We start from the raw sequence: 21,481 nt of genomic DNA on the forward strand, positions 1-21,481 counted from the left end.
ACAGATTCCTCACCAGCATCCATGGTCTTCTTCACCTGACACATGTAGAGTGTGACATATCTTCCCCAAGAACATGCTTCTGTGTCCACTGAAATTCTAGTCAACTTAGTGTGGGCAACAGGACCCTTTCCCTTGTCAGCATTCCAGGGCTTTGTAGAGCTCGCTGTTGAGGCTCTGCTGACCTCTAGCCCTAGCAAGGCAACCCTTTTCCTATACTTCTACGAACCAACTTCTGAGGCATCTGGACATCCCGAGGCTCTTTCCCTACAGTCCCCGTGTTCTTCCACACTCAGCATATTGCATTCTCAGGATGGTCCTCACTGCCCTCACACCCAGCATACGGTCCTGGATTTTGAGAGGATGTGATCAAAATCTGGATGGCTGCAGGAAGGCAGAGGACGAGTGAGTCCCTTCAGCATGTATTCTTTCTTCATTACAAATAAATGTAGCACTTGTGCCCTAACAAGAATTTAGCAAAAAAAAAAAAAAAAAAAAAAAAAAGCATAAAAATAGGCAGCAAGAGTAAGAAAATGACCAAGTAGAGACTTGATACCCTATGAGCATATACAGGGGGAGGAAGTCCCCCTCAGTCACAGTCATAGGGGAAGGGAGTAAGGGGAAAATGGGAGGGAGGGAGGAATGGGAGGATACAAGGGATGGAATAACAATTGAGATGTAATATGAATAAATTTATAAAATAAAATATATTTTAAAAAAAGAGTAAGGAAATGTAGAGAAACACACTCAGTCCCTCACCTGCAGAGATACACACATGTCCCAGAGGAAGGAAGGAAGGGACGGCACCTCAGTGAAGCAATGCTAGGTTTTCTCTTGAGGAAATGCTAGCCACACACAGCAGGCCAGGCTCCGTTCCATAACTTTTGAACACAGAGGACACCTGCACAGCTCATGGAGGCCCAGAGCCCTTGAAACAGCCTCTCCTTCCTTCCTTGTCTAACCGTAAGCGCAGGAAGGGCTGATCTGGTGTTTCTCTCTGGGAGATCAGTGCAGTGTTTTAACTTGTGAGAGAATGACCGCTGGGTTATAAAAGTCAGCGTCAGCGAGGACAGAGAGAGCCTGTCCTCGACCTTGGGCATGCGTGTTCCTCCTGTCTCCAGGTGAGAACACTGGGTTTTTGCTCCTTCTCAGGCTCAGGAGATCAGAAGTACTTCTTGGTAAGCAGCTCCAGGGTGTGGTTGTGACACCTGGTGTTGGTGGGGGCCAGCTCTTTGTTAAATGGTGGCTTTGGAAGTGGTGAAGCCATGTGCTCGGCTAAAGGGCAGATGTAGTCTCTAGGATGTAGTCTCTAGGGACAGAGCTGAGAGGCCCTGGTTCTGTTTCTCAAATCAACCTCACAGGGCCACTAGAGAATGAACCCACACTTTTTTTTTTCCACGCTAGGGATCAAAGTCATGGCACCGTGCGCACTAAGAAAATAATGTACCACTGGGCCCTGTCCTCATTGCAACCAATTATCCCTCTGTTGGTTTGTTCTTTGAAACAGGCCCTCTTGGAGTCAAGGAAATGTGAAGATGGAGGGAGTGAGGGCACAGACCTCTTGTTAATGTGTGCTTTGATCTCTGTGTCTCAGAAAATAACATTTCTTGGGGTTTTGCTTCTCAGCAGGTCAAAAACCAAGGATAAAAATTGAGAAGAAAGGCTGTTCTGAAGATGTGTGTACTGAACTGACGTTCTCAGCAACGCTGGGAAGCAATCAAGGGTTTCGATATGCCCGTCAATGCTGCTACAGCCAGCAGTGCAACAAAGAGCCCATGCAACGTGAGTGCAATGGTCTCTGCTCCTCCGCTATCTACTCCATGTCTGCTCTGCCTCTCCAAGCTCATCTCTCTGTGCTGGGGGACATAGCACTGATGCGTGTCTTCCCTTTGAGTATAGTGCCCCTCGGGCGTGGTTTCAATTAGACATAGGCCCTTCTCCTGTGTGGTAGTCACAGGAGACTTTTTGTTTTGTTGAGAAGTAATCTCATCGTGTTTCCAAAGCTTGTCTTGAACGTCTAAGTTCGAGCAATCCTCCTGCCTCAACCTCCAAAGTTGGAATAGCTGGGAGCACAGGTGTGTGTGTGTGTGCGCGCACGCGCGTGCCATTCCTGGCTCATTCCTCACCCTATGAATAGTGTCTTTTGTAGAAAACAGTTTATTTTCCCTCCCACCATTTAGGACTGGTTCTTCAGGGTAAAGAGCAGAGGAACTGTGGTGGCGCACGTCTTTTATCCCAGCACTCGGGAGGCAGAGGCAGGCAGATCACTGTGAGTTCGAGGCCAGCCTGGTCTACAAAGTGAGTCCAGGACAGCCAAGGCTACACAGAGAAACCCTGTCTCGAAAAACAAACAAACAAACGAGCAAAGGCGAGGACAGCACCGAATTTCTAGGAGATCCTTCATTATATTCCCACACTGGTGCCTTTCTCCTGTGCCTCCTCCCAGCTCATCCCAGCTGCAGTGTTTTTTGGTAGAACCATGGGGAGGGGAAACCACTTTTGTTAGATGAGCAGTGGATAGAAATGTTCCCAGCTATTTCTTCTGCCTTTTCCCCCAAATGAAAACGTTTCTCTCTCCATTCAGTGCCTCCATCATCATCACGGCCCAATGGTGTTGAATGTTTTTCCTGCTACACTGACAATGACACGTGTAACCCAGTCCTCCTAAAGTGCACAGGGGTAGAGACGAAGTGTGTTTGGTTCACTGGCATAGGTATGTGTATTCCCTCGAATGTCTTGTTAAGGACACCACAGATCATTCATCACTTTGTGGTAAATTACGCCAAACGTAGCAACTGAAAACAGTGAACATATATTACCTCTGAGTAGGTGTAGATCTGTAGTCTGAGACTAGCCAGGTGCATGTCCTGGCTCGGGGTGTCTCATGGGTGCTGTGTTCATTTGTCAGCATCTGTTTCCCAGCTCCCTCGTGTTTCTGGTGAGTTTTGATTCCTTTTCTGATGGTCTCTTCAAAGTCTACCGTAGTGTTCTCATGGTTAACTGCCGGCTTTGCTCAGAACAAACGATAAAGCAGAAGCACAGACAGAGAAGGGGAGTGGTGGATTTAATGCTCCAATTTCAGAAGTGACACTGTATTTCCTCCTGTAGACTGTTGGTAGTTTAGCCCAACCCTGACTGGACATGGGTGAGAGCTGCCAGGAGATGGAAGAGGCTGTGTGGAGTGTCTTTGAAAACTGTCTCCACATGGAGAAAGTGGTCCTATGGGGCCACGTGCCCTTAAGGTTTGGAAGGAGCCATTTGTTGGGAAGCAAGAGTTAAGGATGGAAGGAAAGAGATGGGGATGAAGGAATGTTATGTCTTCCCACAGAAGTGTCCAATTTGAGCAACTGTGTTGCTGTGATGTCCTGGAATGGGACCTTGGGATATATGCTTTCTTATTAAGAGAAATTATGCATTTGTTATGAAGGGCCTATACCGTTGAGACAGGACCTGGGAGAACACAACCGTAGGGTTTTTCTTTCTGGAATGCACAGACAGAGGGAGGAGCTGGCAACTCTTTCCTGAACACTGTATGGAAAGCTTTATGGAACCATGGAATCAGTGGTGTTATAAGAGCCGATTCAGTGGTGGGGTGAGAGGTCAATGGGTCTGGAGGCAAGGCATGCTTTCACTTGGAAAGAATTTTGACAGACCAAGGTTCTGAGGCGAGCAAGGGAAGGGTCCTTCGTCTGGATGAGTTGAGATGAGTGAAGAAACTGGGGTGCCACAAAGTACCAGGAAGGATTAAAGTTATCCACAGTGGGACAGACTTCTACCTCAGTTTACCATTTTATAGTTATCCTCAAAGGGAACTCAGAGCCCTTAGAAGAAGGCTGTCAGTTTGTGACGGATCCACAGTATTTTTCCCCCAGGTAGAGAAGAAGAGAAAGGGCAGAGTAGGTAGACAGGCACACTAGAAGGGTTTTAGCTAACAACTGAGACCCTGCATCTGGTCTTCCTCCTCGCCTGCATCAAGCCCATCTTTCCCACTGGGTGGGTACTCAGGGGTCTCATTGTTAGTCTTGTGTCTGAGATGAGAGGGTCCTTTTATGGTTCCTTTTATATGGAAGAGTGAGGCCAGAGGACAAGAAGGCCAGGCTCTACATGGATGAAGTGTGCTCATTTTCTTGTGCAGAGGTGGGAGTTGTGGCTTCTGGACCGTTCTGAGCACAGTTTCCTTTCAAAGGATTTGGGTAAGAAGGGGAGATGAAAAGAAAGAGAATAACTCCTGTGTCTTTCCACGAACAGATGTGAGGGATGACGGTTTCTACCCTATACAAGGAATGGGCTGTGGGACTGAAACTGCCTGCAATTTGAGTATGACTGTTCTGGAAACTGCGAAAATCTTTGTTTCCTGTGTCAGTGGGAGCCCTCCACTCAGGTTCGCCTCATCTCTTCTGAGTGGTCTTTTCCTAATCAGTGCCTTGCTCTGATCGTTTAGGGATCCATGCTCCTTCTCTTTAAAGACATCAGCAATCTTTCATGACTCCTTTACCCAACAAGGGAGAAAGCCAAAACATCAACAAAAAACAAAATAAAACAAATAAACAACAAGCAAAAACAGTGAGTGTACTTTAGATAGAAAACTCTTGGTTCCTTCTTTCTGTACTCCCGGCAATACATTTCACAAGACTGTTCTCTCTTTCTTGCTCCTACCCACACCTGGAGCTACACACCCCACTGGACGCAACCATTTACAATATTATCAATTTACACCCCTAATTTGTAACTGTCCATTGCTAATGAAAAGATTTATTTATTTATTTATTTATTTATTTATTTATTTATGGACGGATCTCACTATGTAGCTCAGGCTAGGCTGTAATTCACTATGCAGATAAAGCTGGCCTTGAATGAGTAGATCTGCCTATCTCTGCCTTGTGGGAATGGGAGCTAGGAGCAAAGGCATCACACCACCAGACCTGCCTGGCCTTGAAAAAAAGATTTTGAACGAGCAGTTCAGAGCCTGGGAGAATCATTTTCTGAAGTTTATTAACTCTTTGCAATTCCACCACTTAGGAAGCCAAGGCAAGAGGACAGCTGCTGAGTGTTTATGGTCAGCATGGGCTATAGGGATGAGTTTCAGGCCAGCCAAGGCTGCAAACATGGCAAGATGCTGCCTCAACAACAACAACAACAACAACAAAACACAAACAAACAAAAACAAAAACGAAAAACAAAAAAACAAAACCCCACAATGCTCATCATCCCAGCACTCGGGAGGCAGAGGCAGGCAGATCTCTAAATTCAAGGTCAGCCTGGTCTGCAAAGCGAGTCCAGGACAGCTAAAGCTACGCAGAGAGACCCTGTCTCAAACCAAAAACAAAAACAACAAACAAACAGACAAAACCAAGATTGAACGCAACACAACAACAACAACAAAAAAAAATAGTGCTGGTAAAGTGTCTATTTTGTAAATACAAAGATCTGAGTTTGATTCCTAGAACCCAAGTCAAAGCAATCTGACACAGAAGTAATCCCAGAACTGAGAACATGGACATAAGCAGATCTCCAGGGGCTGAAGACTAGCCAGACAAACATACCTGGTGAGCTCCAGGCCAGTGGAGGTCCCTGTTTCAAATACAACAACAAAAATGGTAGACAGCGCACGAGGAACGGGAGCTGTGGCCCCACAGCGTGGGCTAAGACACACACTGACCTCCCCACAATACACATTAAAATAAAAAAAATGAGGTGTCAGATAACACTGAGCCCCCCCTCACCTCTGAACCACACGTGTGCGGTCTTTGCCATGCACTCTGGGTAGCTCTGTGTCTTGGGAGAGTTGGGCTCCAGGATCCGGGTTGGGGCTGTCGAAGGCTGTTACCAATGCTAAGTTTAAAGGATGATGGTGTTTGAATCAAGGCCCAAGAATGCTTCTTCCCACCTCACAGCAGCCTCTGCTCACACTTCCTGTGATGCCTGTGAAGCGGTTTGGGTTGAGGAGAGAAGTCTTCACACAATCCAAATGTGTACGGTGTCCATCTGATGCTGACGCCGCGCCATCGCGACCCTGCCCATCTAGATCCCTTGGTTCTTTCGGTTCACTTTCTTGCTAGGCCCAGCTTATCTCTGAAAAATCTCATGAGTGACAAGAGCGCCCTGGTAGCTATTTCTTAAGTGGGGGTTAGCTCTCTGCTCCTGCCGGGGCTCACCCTGGATCTCTGGACACCTGGCTTCCTCTTTCTTCTTGCGACAAAGCTTCACCATCTCTGTGTCTCTCAGCCCCTCTACAGTGCTGTGTGATGCAGGTGCACTCTTTTCCAGGCCTGCATACAGAGTCCTTTCACTACCTTCATGCACCTAAGACTGGGCGGAGTAGATTTATGTCCCACATTGGGGCCAAGTCTCAGTAGGTACAAAGACCGGCTACTTGAAGGAGCTTCACCAAAATACTGTCCAAACTAGGAATGTCCATTATATGACCACCATGTAGGGGGAAAATCTTACTGAACTAATCTACTGGAATATGAAGGATTTGAGCTATATGTATAGCTTGATTGATTAACCCATCTTAATTTCAATAAGAGGAACACAGACCCAAGAGCAGAGACCAGCCAAAAGGACTGTACAGTCTTTCCAATATAAGCAGCCAGTCTCAAGCTGTCTCCTGAGGTGCGTGGATTACTTTTACTCTTTCTCTTGATGTTGAGATTTGTGTTAGCTTGGACAGGCAGAAGACGTCTAGGGAAAACTCAGTCACATGGGTTCTGGCCTAGGTAAGGAAGGAAAGCTTCTTTTAGCCTCTACCCTCAGGGCTGCATGAACACTGTTGGGGATGTGTTTGATTTTTTCACTGATTTTTTTTTCCACCATAGAATTTATAGATCTACAGTGCCACAAATACCAATTCTTTTGCCTCATTTGGAAAAGGAAGGAGCACCTGCACTTACTCTTTAATGAGACTAGAAAACAAGAAATGCATTTTGAAAAGGCAGGACACTTTCTAAGGGAAGAGAGAACCTCCACCTTGAAAAATGCCTCCATCACACTGGTGTATAGACTAATTTGTGGAGCATTCTCCTGATTGATGGTTGATGTGGAGCCCAGCTCACTGTGGGTAGTACCATCCCCAGGCAATGGTCCAGGGTGTAGGAAAGAAATATAAACATAAGCCTGAGGAAGCCGGCCAGTAAGCAGAGCTCCTCCATGACACTGTTCCTGCCTCAGGTTCCTGCTTTGAGTTCCTGCCTCCAGGTTCCTGCCCTGGCTTCCCTCCATGATAAGATGAAATAAAGACATTAGTCCCCAAGTTGCTTTGGGTCATAGTGTTTATCACAGCAGCAGAAAGCAAACTAGAATGCTCTCTTGCCACAGCACTCTTAGACAATAATTGTTCTCAAATTTGGGGGATTTCACTGAGCCCGTAATAAATGTTTGTACTGAGCACAAGTTTACAGAAGATACATTCCAGCTGTTGCAATCGGCACAACTCAGATGACCATAACACAGTCATCAAATATGCTATTTTCCTTTCCTTTCTTTTCCTCTTGATCCACTGCCTTCTCCTCTTTCTCTCTGTCTTTTTCATCATGTTTCTTTTTAGGTCCACACTGTTATCTCCCAGGTTCGCTGATCTTCCTCTGTACTTTATCCTCTCTATGACAAGCAACGTCAGATGACAGACACCCCAGGAGTCAGAGAGAACGCATCACAGCAGGATGGGGTGAGGCAGCCACTGCCTCACCATGAAAACAGGACTGGTGTGGGAAATAAGAAAAGGTCATGAGGATCCAATGGCAGCTGGTTTCTAGGGGTGCTGGAGAGGGAAGAGGACTTCCTTCCTTCCTTCCTTCCTTCCTTCCCTCCCTCCTTCCTTCCCTCCTTTCTTCCTTCTTTCCTTCCTTGAATCCGAAGGCCCATCCCACTCCAGCCACTTGGATAACAGGCATGGGTGCCTGTTCCAGGGTGGCCATATCCAGGTTTTCTGGGGGATTTGAACTCAGGTCCCCAGGCTTGCACAGCAAGTCCTTTTATCCAATGAGCCATCTTCCTGGGCTTGATTGTCACACAGTATCAAGCCAGCCAAAATCCCAGCCTGGTTGGGGGAGGGGATCCTTATGTTCTATCCCTCCCTGAGGCAATACTGGTAACTGAAGGCTGCTAGGGAGGGAGAGTGAATATCCTTCAGGGATATGGCTTCTGAGAGGCTACCCCTGCTCCAGGAGACAGCCTCATGCCCATTCATATACGGGCAGCACTAAGAGGAGTCAGTGGTTTAAAAATAAAATAGAGCATACAAAGGGAGGGAAAGTGGTGAGACTAGTAGAGGGACTGGAGGGGGCAGAATAGGGGGTGGGTTTGATCAAAATGTATTATATACAAGGTTCTCAGTAAAGTGTATTCAAATCTACATAACATGACACAATATACAAAAAGGAAAATAACATACACAGACACACACAGACACACACACACAGACACACACAGACACACACAGACACACAGACACACACACACACACACACACACACACACACACACACACACACACACACACACACACACACACACACACACACACACACACACGGGCGGGGGGGGGGGAGGAAGGAGACAAGAAAATTACCTTAGAGAAACCCAAGGCAAAGGGGAGGCTGCATGGAGGCAGGAGCTCCATGAGTTGGAGGCCAGCCTGGTCTTTATTGAGGAACATTTCCATCTAGTGGCCACTAGTGGCATAACAGCTAATTTAGCCAGTTCAGGTTTTCATTTTCCCTCCCTTCATTCTATCAGCTCTAACCATGCTGCCTTTGGGCTCCATGGCACCTCCGTGCAGCTCTGTCACTCGAGGTTGGTGTGGGTGATGCCTCAGGGACCCGGAAGTCCTCAGTGAATGTCCTCAGTGGCGAGAGGCCTGCTCAAGTCTTAGGATGCAAGCTAATGAGGTTTTCCTGATTCCTTTTCCTCTAAACAGGGGACGCTGTGCCTGCAGGTGAGCCTCATGGCCCCCGCTGACTCAGAAGCCTGAAACACAGGTTTGTGGGGGACAGATGATAACAATGGGATCAGCAGATGGTGCTGGGGCTCAGGGGTTCCTGAGGCATAGAGTTTGTGTAGTAGCAGAAAGCCAAGTACGGGGTCATGATCCTGCACAGTCCGGAGGCACCTGAAGGAACCTGGGGACGTAGCCTAGCCCTTTGCAGTGACTTAGGTACGCTGAGGCTCGGGTCTGCTGTCATATACCCAGCGCTGGAGACTTCCGTACCAAGTAGGTCAGTGTCTCGAGGGTCCTGGGAAAAGCGCGGCCTCAGAACTCCTCTGTAGTTTGCTGCCACTTCATAGGGTAGTGGCAGCTCCTTCTGTGACATGGTTTAACGGTAATTGCTCCTTTGTGGTGTGTGGCCTGGCGACCTTAGTGGTTCCTTGTAGGTGGGCTGTACTGACAGTTCTGCCATGCTGCATCCTGCTCGCTGTCAGGAGTGAGATTTAAAAGATTATCTACATTTTTTTTTTTTCTGAGACAGCATCTCCCTACACAGCACTGGCTGCCCTAGAACTCACTATGTAGACCAGGTTGGTCTTAAGCTCACAGAGATCTGCTCTCCTTTACCTCCCAAGTGCTGGAACTAAAGGTATGTGCCACCATGTCTGGCTGAGCGTTGGTTTTTTTGAGACAGGGTTTCTTTGTGTAGCCTTGGCTGTCCTGGACTTGCTTTGTGGATCAGGCTGGCCTTGAACTCACAAAGACCCTCCCCTCTCCCCCCCCCCCCCCCCCCCCCCGAGTGCTGGGATTACAGGCATGCCTGGCCTAGTTGAACTTTTTTTTAAGGTTGAAGTTCAGCTTATGTTTGTAGCAACAGTGCTGCAAATTATTACATGGCAAGACAAAACTAATCACATTTTGCCAATCCACCCCCCACCCCGCTGGCAATTAACAAGAATGAACAGGCTCTAGACCAAGAGCTGGGCTGTTTTGGGTCATGAGTTGACATTTATTTATACATTTTAGAAGACCCGAGAAAAGCATTATCCTGTGTTCAGTGTGACTGACTCATCTGAAGCTGGGGACCAATGTCCTAGTTTGCATCTCTGTTGCTGCTGGGACTCTTGCGGAGAGCGACTTGGCGAGAAAAGGTTTATTTTAGCTTACCGCTTACAGTCTATCCTTGAGGAAGGTCAGGGCAGACACTCAAGGTGGGACCTTGGGGCCAGGAACGGAAGCAGATCCATGAAGGAATGCTGCTTCCTGGCTTGCTCCCATGGCTGCCTCAGCTTTTTTATACTGCTCAGGACCAGCAGCCTGGGGTCGGCACCACCCACAGTGAGCTAGGCCCTCTCATATTAACCAGTAATCAAGAAAATGCCCTGCAGGCTTGCCCACAGGCCTCAGTGGAGGTTTCCTCTTCCTAGGCGACTCTAGTTTGTGTTGATAAAAAAAAAAACCTAAAGCCACCCAGCCAGAGCTTCTAAGCTTCCAAACAGTCAGTGTCATTTGGAACTTCTCACAGTCCCATTACTTTTAAAAAATGCAGGATCACCTAGCTGATTAAAGCAAGCAGAAATAAAAAAAAGAGAGATGGTGGTATTGGCCGAGCCAGGCTTACTTCAGAGCAATCCATCCTGAACTTGGGGTAGTTGCTACCCACAGGTTGAGAACCCCTGTTCTAAAGCGTCCCACCCCCCACAAGAAGGGAGGGAGGAGGCTTGTTACAAGATTCAGAAGGCCCCTAAAGTTTCCGCAGCCTCTGGGGAGGAGGGGGCCCATGGGGCTGTAAGTGGGTTGTGCAGGGAGCTCTTGGGATGCAGGCTTCCTGAGTTGCTACCCATGCTGGGGGTAGCAGCTAACATCACTGGTCTCCCCCATGCTCCTGGAAACAGCACCCCCCCCCCCAACCTCACTGATTCACTAAGCTAGTCTTGGGTGGGGTTGTTTCCTTTGGTTTGCCATTGGTGGCCCATTTGGGGGTGAATGAACAGCCGTTTGCTCATCATGCCCCAGGAAGTTACATGACAGGCTGTGTTCCATTCCCTATGCGGCCGGGTTTACACTAAACTTTGCTGCACCTGTAAGTGGATAATTGCATCTGTTTGTGGCGAGACTGACAATGAGTGTGATAAGCAAACAAAAGCTACAACTTTAATTCTTCAGTGATAGTGGGCTGGGCCTCTGTGGGTGCTCATTGAAGCAGTCTCTTCAGGAAGAGAACAAGGAAAATGGGGGTCGGGGCTGTGGCTCGGGCCCCGTTTCTGATGGCCGCTTTACAAATTACACTCTTGTTAGTGACTGGAAAACCCATATAAGCCGTCACTGTGTCTTTGCATAGGTCCGTGGTTATGCACTTCTTCAGTTCAATGGCTACGCTGCTGATACCTGTGGGAGAACACACGTGAGACGTCCCTCCCTGGCTTTCAGGCCCACTCTGACCCACACAGGATGCTCTACAGAAGGAGGCAGACCAGCTAGCTGCGTTCTCACGGGGCCCTCACACGCTGCTCTCTGGATCTGAGACAGGCAGTGGGTTGGTACGTTTTTCTCCAAGCACAGAGTTTTCCAATCCCTAAATTACTCCACCCACACCCATGCCAATCAAGTATTGGTGCATCTTCTAAACATCACTGAACGGGAACCCTTTCTATCCTATCATAACCAGCTAGAACTGAGGTACTGGCAGTTTTTTTTTTTTTTGACTGACATTAGGTGACAACGGTGGTGAGACACCTGTGCTGCTCTGGTAATATCCTGTCTGTTGCTGCTGCTGCTGCTGCTGCTGCTGCTGCTGCTGCTGCTGCTATGAGTTGTGCTGCAGCTAGGCATTGTGTTTTAGGATTGTGAGGAGATCCAGAAGGCTACACCCCGCAGGCTTATGGGAGAGTACTTCCCACCTAATGCCAGTGTCTCAGCCAAGCAGAGCACCTGTGTTTATGATGCCGGAGAAGTCCACGCAGCTGATCTTATCTGTGGAGCACCACTTGAGCTCTGGATTACACTTTCTCCCTCTCACCGAGAAACATGTGGGGCACTGGAGACCGCTGGAGCTGAATTCATCCACGTCCTTCTCCTCCAGGTCACTCATTGTAATTTCCCAGGAGTCTGTTAGGGGGTAAGGGGACAAGAGAGAAAGCTGGCTGGCCATTGGTCACAGGCAAGAGGAATACAGATGCCCAAAGAGCCCCAGCCTCTTGGACTGTGCTTCCCACTCAGCCTCCCCCTCTACTCTGCCCTTGGCAATCCTCATGTGACTTGCTCTAACTCCCCCAGGTCATCCTAGAGTCACTGCATGATTCCCAGCCTCCAAGGCACATGCTCTCCGATGGGGAAGACAGGGTGTCTGCAGGGATAATAAATGCTACAGAGCAAAGTTAATATGTGAGGGAAATACATAGGTCAGGGAGAGGCTGCCACACACAGGGCTAATAGAAGCCTGCAATGAAAGGGTGATATTTTGGGTGGAGTCCCGGGGAAGTTTAGTTAGTTCCAAACATTTGCAGAAGGGATTTGGCTTTGGAAGCAGGGGGTGCCTCAGAATGGGCCCTGAGCAACAAGGCAGAGCCTGTTCTTCTGGCATCCTTTGCCTCTGGGGATCCATCATGTCGTCTCGATTGTAAGACAGCAGATCTGTGTCCATCCATGTGTCTCCACTGTGGTCACGGATTATGAAAGGGCTCGGCTACTCTGGAGAGAGATGTTCTGGGCAGAGCAGAGAGTGGTGGGAGCCATGAATGGAGGGTCAGAGGCTGCGCGAAGGGAGGGTAAGGAGAAGGAGGGAAAGCCAGTGCTGTCTGCAGAAACTGCTCTCAGCCACCCTCCTCAGGAGTGCTGGCTCCCCATGCTCTGCTACCCCGTGAGCTGAGGCATGAAAACCACAAGGGATGTGCTCACTGGAGCCTCCACACCCTCTCCTAGCTTTGTGTGTGGGCTAAGAGTCCTGGAGTTTCATGTTTAGAAAGGATGAGGGCCGACCACACAGCTCACAGAGAAATGGGCAGGTTGGCCCTGAGGGCCACACAAGGAGAGGACATGGGGTGGGCAGCAGAGGAGAATACCTCAGAGCTTTGTTCCCTAGAACTATGGAGGGGTTAAAGAACCCAGGGCTTTTGTATTTCTCTGAAGGATATTTGTGTATATAGGAGGCAAAATATTTTCATAATTTTTGGCCTAGCATGTGCTTTTCGGCTACTGTCCCACATTGCTCTGCCCAGCTAGTGATAGGGTTGGTACTTCTCCACTTTAAGTAGAAGCAGGAGCTGATGCAGCGGGGACCTTAGATGCCTGAATGCTTCCCTAGGGACACAAACCCTCAGACGCCCAGGGTGAGCCTAGCCTTGTCTACCTCCAGTGTGGAGGGAGCTCAGTCCAAAGCATTAAACAAATAAACAAACAAACAGACAAACAAACAAAATCCAACACACACACACACACACACACACACACACACACACACACACGAGAGAAATTATTTATAAAAACACAAAAAGCTTACTACTCAAAGGCTTAAAAAATCTGAGAAAAACATCTAAAAAAGAATGCCAAGCACTAACATTAAAGAGACTTCCTAGACTTCTAAAATATGGAAATGTCTCTTCCCTCTTTCTCCTGTGAACGCTCACTCCCACCCTGCCACATCTAATGTGGCTAGTTTGATTAAAATCAAGATCAAATCTAACAAAAGCATGCCTCCAGGGGATGCTGCAGGCATCACAGCTACACTGTGTGCCCCAGGCCCTGCGGAGTGCAGAGACCAGCAGCGTTAATACTGTAGTGAACAAGAGCAGGCAGCGGGGTCTAGCTCTGGTGGGTTCGCTGGGGACACTTCTTAAGAGAGGAGGGCCAGGTTTTCCTTTGAGCTCTGTTAAGGTGCTGAGCACACAGGCACCACTCTGGGCTCTTTGTACAAAAGGGACAAGGTTCTTTGTTCCTTTTGTGAAGAGGGGTTTTGTTTGGAAACTCTCAGTGAGGATGACTTTGGGCCATGGGTGAGGCAAGCCATGACAGAGTGGGAAAGGAAAACAGGATTTGAAGGTGCACCAGAATAAAAATCTGCACATTTTATCTCCTAGGGCTTTTCTTCCCTTGAAAATGAACAACCTGTTCATTGGAAGCAGCGGTGGGGGTGGGGCAGGAGAAAGATTAAGAGAGCAATGCACGGCTGTGCCAACGAAGGCCAATGCGTGCAGTAAACCTAGACCCCTGTTCAGATGTGGCCAATGGACAGCTCATGCTCCACGGTTGTGGGGAGAGCAGGGGCTGCCTCTGACATGAACTCTGGTGCCCCTGATTTGATTTGACCACTTCCCCTTGGTGGGGAGGCCCTGCGGCACACAGAGGAAGGGGAAGTAGGTTATCTGGATGAGACCTGATAGGCTGTGGTTAGATGGTGGGGGAGGAGGTCCCCTTCTGTCAGAGGTCTAGGCGAGGGGAATAGGGCAGAAGAGAGGGAAGATACAAATGAGATGCAATCTGAATAAATTATAATAACAAATTTAAAAAATAAAGAGGGAGGAAATAAAAAAGAAAAAAAGAGAAAGAGATGAACATTATTCACAGCAGCTTATATTATGAGCTCAACCGAGGTGTTCAACAACAGAATGGGTTTAAAAAACGTGGATGCTTTCAGCCATAAAGAAGTTACATTATTTGTAGAAAAATGGATGTAGGTGAAGTAGTCAGATGAAAGGAATTAAGGCAGTCTCAGAAAGAGAAATGCCATGTTTCTCTTGTATGTGGTTCCTGTATCTTTAAAAAAAAAAAAAAAAAAAATTATGTATACAATGCTCTGCCTGCATGTACACCTGCATCCAGAAGAGGGCAGCAGATCTCATTACAGATGGTTGTGAGCCACCATGTGGGTGCTGGAGATTGAACTCAGGGCATTTGAAAGTGCAGCCAAGGCTCCTAACCTCTGAGCCATCTCTCCAGTGCCCTCCTGGATCTTATATAGATACATAAAATTTGTACTTATGATGTAAGAGAATTGAAACTGTCTAGAGGAATAAAGAGGAGTGACCGGAGAGGAGCTGTGGGAAAACACACCCCAAATATAATGTATGCATGTATGAAAATGTCCTTATATAGCACAGAAATATGATGTATACAGTGCATGTTTCTCTGTAGGGGAAGCAGTCTTAGGGGGCGAACATCTGGGAGGAAGATGCTACGGTTACTAGTTTTGTACACACTGTCAATATTTGCAATGAAGCCAGTGCCTTCCCTCTAAGCCTGACCAGGCGGGATGAGGATAGAAGGGTTTGCCAGTCTCCCATGGGTCTGAGGCGCTGGTCTTTGACATGGCTATGGCCACGTCAACAACACACATGCACCCAGGACATCATCTACTCTTAACACTGCCACTCAAGGCTTCCTCAGTTCCTCACGAGGAGTTAGGGGTGGCTCAGCGGTTGTTGAGAGAGAGAGAGAGAGAGAGAGAGAGAGAGAGAGAGAGAGAGAGAGAGAGAGAGAGAGAGAGAGAGAGAGAGCGCTTTAAAAATAAATACGGCTAGTATCTGTGATTCCGGTATGTTGGGAGGCTGAGGCAGGGGGATTTCTCTAGGACTGAGACTTGTCTGAGTTACAGAAGGAGACCCTGTCTCAACAACAACAACAACCACAACAACAACACAGATGACCATGCTGCACTAACCACATGACCAGGTCTCAAAGCCAAATCTCTGCCAATCAAAGCCAAGCTCTGTGCTTGGACAACAGTAGCCGCTGCTTATACAGGGCACTCAGCTCTCAGGGAAAACAGGAAAGAGGCAGAAGTACATCCCCAGAGACCCTACCCCTCATACCGCTGAACACTTGACCTTCTATCAACATGAAATCCCTTCTAGGAAACCCCTGAAAAGCTCGGAGACCTTTGTGAGTCGGCGGCATTCTGTTAGTCCAAGCCCATGCATTCCCCCACAATCCCAAGGGACTGAAATCACATCTCTAACTCTAGAAGAGGGACACAGGATGCAGACAGGCTCAGCTGTTTCCCCAAGCCAGGTAGTTAGGAGGGGACACGCAGGACTCTGTCCAGTCCACAGCACTGCCGAGTAGATTGCACCCGATCTGCGGGCAGAAACCACGTGTGCTGGTTCACTGTAGGTGCCAGCCAGAGCATGGTGCAAAGGAAGGTGACATTGAAGGGGCAATGTTTCAGACTGTGGAGGACCCGGCTGTTGGGAATGGCGAGGGAGGTGGAGATGTGGGAATATCAGCTCAAGTGGGATAGAGAGTGCACAAGAGAATTCCGGGGGAGGGGTGCGGAGGATATAGAAATGCTAGCTAGGATGGGCCTGGGGTGCAGGACGGCTCCATCCCATCCTCACCTGCAGAGAACCGCATGAAGACGAGACTACAGGCCAAGAGAAGCCTGCTCCGGGCGGCAGGGTGCATGGCCCAGGCTCTTAGGTCTTCTCTCTGTGAAAAGAGCATGATCAGGTGGAAGTCACACAAAGCAACGCGGCCGGGTCACCCCTTCTCCATGTGGGCAACTCTGCCTCCCAGTCCGAAGCGCCTCACAACTGGAACAAGGGCTTTAAGTGTCCTAAACTGTGTGTAGAGAGCAAGTGCGTGGGCTTGGCAGCTCTGCGGGCCATGCTGACAGCCTTGCTCTGGGTGGCACCTGCGACTCTGAAACACCACCCAGACTTGTACGGCCTGAAGGGAACGCTGGCCTATTTTTCCTCCTTTTCACATGGCTAAACTGAAATCGGTGGGTGGGGGTTAGTTTAAGAGGAGTCCATGTTCTCTGGATGAAATGGGAAGGTTGGGTGGCCAGGGTAAAAACCAAGAACCAATACCGAGTGCTGGGATCCGAGGAGCTGGTCTTAAAAGTAGGTCAAACTGCATTGCGCATGCGTGTGGACAGGTTTGTCACCCTGTTCTCATTGGTCTACACCTTACACTTTTCCCGCCTTCTTGCAGCTTTGGCCAATGAGATACCAATGCCTGAAGCTCCTTAGTGATCTTGGCAGGAGATTTCAGCAGTTCTGAGAAATGAGAAGCCTGGAGAATTGGGGCTTCTGTTTTCCGCACCCGACCCTACCCATTAAAGATGTCTTACTGTGGCTGGCTGCTTCCCTACTGTCGTGAAGACCCTCTGAGGAGAAGTACCTATGCACTTTTAACTGACACCTATTCCTCACTCCCAATGCCTTCCGTTGGGCGATTCACGGAGAGCAGCAATTCTTCATTTCTGGGCATTTTCTGATGCTAACCGTTTTGGAAGGCCGGGGTGTTTTTTTGTGTGCGTGTGCAGGTACGTCACCGCCAGACCCTAGCTCTGTGGGTGTGTGGAGGTAGAGCGGGGGTGTGCTGAGGGAGAGAGTTGGGCCAAGTCCGGCTAACCTGTAAATATGTATGGTTAACTGTGTTTGGAGCCAGGGGATCACTAAAGCCCTGGCCTTCAGTGGGGAGCGCGGTGTGGGAAGAGAAGGGTCTAGGCTTTAAAACCGTTTATCACCTAATGAGAAGGAAGTCCAGAAGGGTTAAGAGTCAGGGACATAGAGTCATCTCCAAGGCAGGAACAAATTCCAAGAAGCTGGACCAGCGCTCACGAGATCAGGTAAGGAAGTGTTCTTTGCAGTTTTCTATGTATCCAGGATTTATTTTTGATCACACATTCCGGCCTCCCTCCTAGAAGCTGACAATGTGACATTAAAGAAGCGAGGCCTCTGCCATCTGGGTCTACACAGCTTAATGGGGGAAAAAGAAACCTCGAATCCACAAAGAGGACGAGGGGGAAGATGGTGGGGTGAGACTAGGAAGCCGTTGTGGATGGGATAAGAGATGCAGATATCTCTGATGCTTTAAGTGGTTTCAAGGCAAGGGGAGAAGCGATCTGAAAATGTCAGGTGCGGTTCCGGCTGTGGAGGACCCTGTTGGGGACCGTGCTGAGGATGCTCGGCCAGGACAGCATGCTTGGCGACAGGATGCGGCTAGAGAAGACCGAGGAAGTAGCTGGGGATGAAGGAGTAGCTGTATCCCCTTGTCTTAGCATCCAATGCCTATGAGGATGCTCAGAGCTGAGGTACTCGCCTCTCTGTCCTCTCTCAGACCTCATGCATTCCTACCAGCCCCACACCTTCCCACAGCTTTCTTCATTGCCCCTGTTACTTCCTTGTTCCTGAGGCTGTAGATGACGGGGTTAAGCATGGGCGTGAGAACGGTGTAAAAGACAGATACGACATCATCTTGGCCCGGGGAGTGGTAGGAAGCAGGTAACATGTAGGTGTAGACCAGGGGCCCATAGAAGAGGTTGACGACTGTCAGATGGGAGGAGCATGTGGCCAGGGCCTTCTGACGCCCCTCCACAGAGCGCATCCGGAGCACAGCAGCCAAGATGAGGGCATAGGAGGTGGTGATGAAGGTAATGGGCACCAGGAGGACCACCACGCCTGTCACAAATAGTACCTGTTCGTAAGCTTCGGTGTCTGCACAGGCCAGCATCAGCAGCGACGGCACCTCACAGAAGAAGTGGGAAATCGTCCGAGAGCCGCAGTAGGGAAACTGAAGGGTCAGGGAAGTCTGAATGGAGGCATTAAGGGATCCTCCCAGCCAGGAGGCCACAACCATGAGCAGGCACACCCGGCGGCTCATGAGCACTGGGTAGCGCAGAGGGTTGCAGATGGCCACATAGCGGTCATAAGCCATGAGGGCCAGCAGGAGGCACTCTGCAGCTCCCAGGAACATGAAGAAAAACATTTGTGCCCCACAGCCCCCAAAGGAGATGCTTGTCCAACCAAAGAGAAAGCCTACTATCATCTTGGGGACAGTGACTGACGTAAAGAAGATGTCCAGAAAGGACAGCTGGCTGAGGAGGAAATACATGGGTGTGTGGAGTCGGGCGTCCATCCAAATCAGAAGGACCATGGCCGTGTTGCCAGCCATGGCCAGGATGTAGACCAACACCACCATGCTGAACAGGAACAGGTGTGTCTGGCTGTTGTTAAAAAGGCTTGTCAGGACAAAGCCGGTGGTGGAATAGTTCCAGTGCTGAGTGCTCATTTCCTGCTGAACTGCGCTGTGGGGAGAAGGAGGCAGTTCGTCAGTGGCAGAGAGAGAGGGAAAAGGGTCGAGGCAAGAAGAAAACACTCAGGGAACTGGAGGGGCCACCCTGGAGCCGGAGGGACAGCAGATACACTTTGTCATTCATGTACTTGCCGGTATTTCTAGGGTCACTGTTTCGTAGGAAAATGACTATTAAGAACATGGCTTGTAGTGAAAACAGTGTTAGAGGGAAGCACACCACTCCAGCCGTGCGCTCTGAAAGAAGGAAGCCTAAAGACTAAAAGTTTAACTTCCCATCCTACAGAGAAAACAAGAATGCCACGGAAAGGCCCAGCACATCGCAACCTGCCCCCTTCATTTATGAAGTTTACATAACTATTGATATTTTCAGTTCTAAACGATCAAACGCACACAGGAAAGCATTATACAAACTTCTGCCTGACCTGAGGGCTAGACCCACATGCGTATGAATTATATGGTTCAGCATTCTTGCTGATGCAAGCGTCTGTGTGTGATCCATTTTTTCTTACAGGTGAGAGCTGTGGATGTAGCTGAGACGGGACATTTTTGTCATCTGCCAAAGCTGCCTGCCCCACCCCTTATTTTTCTTGTGGCCCTGGCCACTAGGAGACTCACATTTGGGCTTTTGTGCTCTGGTGCATTGTAGTGAGAATTTTGGGGTTTTGGTTTCTTTAAAAAAAGCAACACAGAAAGATTGTAGGAATATGTTTTTGCTTTAATCTCAGGTGTGGGTATATGGGACTGATTTGGAGTAGTTGACTATGATTTTTTTTCTCTGTGCTTGGGTGGCAGCATGATTTTTCCAGCTGCAGATAGCTTCTGTGATTGTGTGACGTTTGGAATTCTGGGGACTTTTCAGAGGATATAAATTCTAGGGCCCCGAGAGAGGTGTGGGTTGTTGGTAGATTGTTGGTTGTGGTTTGCTAAGTAGCCATGTGCAAAGAAGAAACAAGGAGGAGGAGGAGGAGGGGGAGGAGGAGGAGGGGGAGGAGGAGGAGGGGGAGGAGGAGAAATAATTAGATGCCCTGACAACGAGGATCAAACTCACTCCATGGGACTTGGTGCCCCTAGCCGGCAGGAAGTAGTCTATGATAACGTTATCCCCCTTCTGACCCCTGAATTTATTCAGGGATCTCTTTCCTTTCCTTTTTAATTCTTGTTTGTCTTCTATCTAGTGTTAGGGGGTGAAACTGGGAGGATAAAGGGGGGAGAAAAAGAAGAACCCACAAAGTAGCAAAGACCAGCCACAGCACACTGATTGGTTTTTATGGGGTTTTGACAATATGTGTCCATCCTTCATACTGTTGTTTTCTGTTATCCAACAGTTTCATAAATGAATCTTGTCTCATCCCTGCTAGTGATTCTCATAGGAGCTTTGATGGGTCATCTGGGTTGAGATCCACTCGCCAGGCCCCAGCCCGAATCTCAGCATTCTCGCTACTGATGGTGGAGCCAGGACTCAGAGGTCCCTCAGGGAGACAGGAGCAGGGCCAGGAAGCAGCTCTCCGTGGTGCTGCTTTCTGCTCTTACAGCTCTGCCAAGGGGCCCTGTCTAAGGGCTTCAACCTCACCCTTCCCAGGCTGCCCATGCTGGGCACCCAGCATCTCAGATCAAATTCAAACAAGTTCAGAGCTCGACTGTTCTACGGTCCCAGGGTCCCAGGGCTGGCTCTAAAGCCTGTCTCAGGAGTAGAGCGCGGAAGAGCATTGTTAGGACCAACAGTTGTAAACAGCAGGAGGCCAAAGTGAGTGATGTCTTTCAGGGCTAATTCCTAACAGTTTGCCTGCCTGCCTGCCGTCAATATGCAAACCATCCATTCTAGATTATACAGCTCACAGTTTTCTAGTATCAAGGCTTATAGTCTGGGATATGTAGCTTCTTAGCTTAGATGATCCTAGGATGAGATTCTGGGCAACGAGAAAGGATGCCTGTCCCTAGAGCCAGCCCAAATCACTTGAACCACGCCCACACCACTGCCTACCCGTCACTCTCATTCATTCTTAAAGGAAAACAAACAGACAAACAAAACCCAGTGAAAGTCAATGGGGCTGGAGGCTGGAGTGCAGTTGGTGGAGCGCTTGCCTGGCATGCACGAGTCCTGAGTTTGCCGCGCAGCCGTGTGCATAAACCAGACATAACCGTAATACCCGCATTCCCAGCAACTGGCAGGCAGGAGGATCAGAAGTTCAAGATCATCTTTGTCTGAGGCCAGCCTGGGATACAGGAGAGCTTGTATCAAACCAAAAATAACAAGCCAGGAAGAGTTTGCCTATACTTTCTGCTCCCTCCCTCTAATTCCTGATGGACCATGGTACTTCCCGATATGCCCCCCCCCACCCCCCACCCCCCATCCCCCACCCTGTGGTATGGTATGTTCCCTCCTCTTGGGAACTGTGAGTATTAAACCATCTTGTCAGTGGTCTCCTGATCTGCTGACCTTGTACTAAAATAAAAATAAAGTTTCAGATGCATTTAAGACTTTCCCATAAAGGGAATGAGAAGTTTTGGCATTTTGTAAGCATC

At 48.8% G+C, this 21,481-nt stretch overlaps 1 protein-coding gene across 1 annotated transcript; it reads right to left on the bottom strand.

Moving 5' to 3' along the window:
- Positions 1-17,986: 17,986 nt before the first annotated feature.
- On the bottom strand, positions 17,987-18,934 carry LOC127208711 (olfactory receptor 2T1-like). Its single transcript, XM_051168238.1, has one exon. It carries the CDS (start codon positions 18,932-18,934, stop codon positions 17,987-17,989), a length of 948 nt encoding a protein of 315 aa, XP_051024195.1.
- Between the last annotated feature and the right edge of the window lie 2,547 nt (positions 18,935-21,481).

Source organism: Acomys russatus, chromosome 25 (assembly GCF_903995435.1).
Source record: "Acomys russatus chromosome 25, mAcoRus1.1, whole genome shotgun sequence".
Taxonomy (NCBI): Eukaryota; Metazoa; Chordata; class Mammalia; order Rodentia; family Muridae; genus Acomys; species Acomys russatus.

What these genes read in the sequence shown, in the direction of transcription:
- LOC127208711 (XM_051168238.1), bottom strand. Translation starts at nt 18,934, where the DNA reads ATGAGCACTCAGCACTGGAACTATTCCACCACCGGCTTTGTCCTGACA.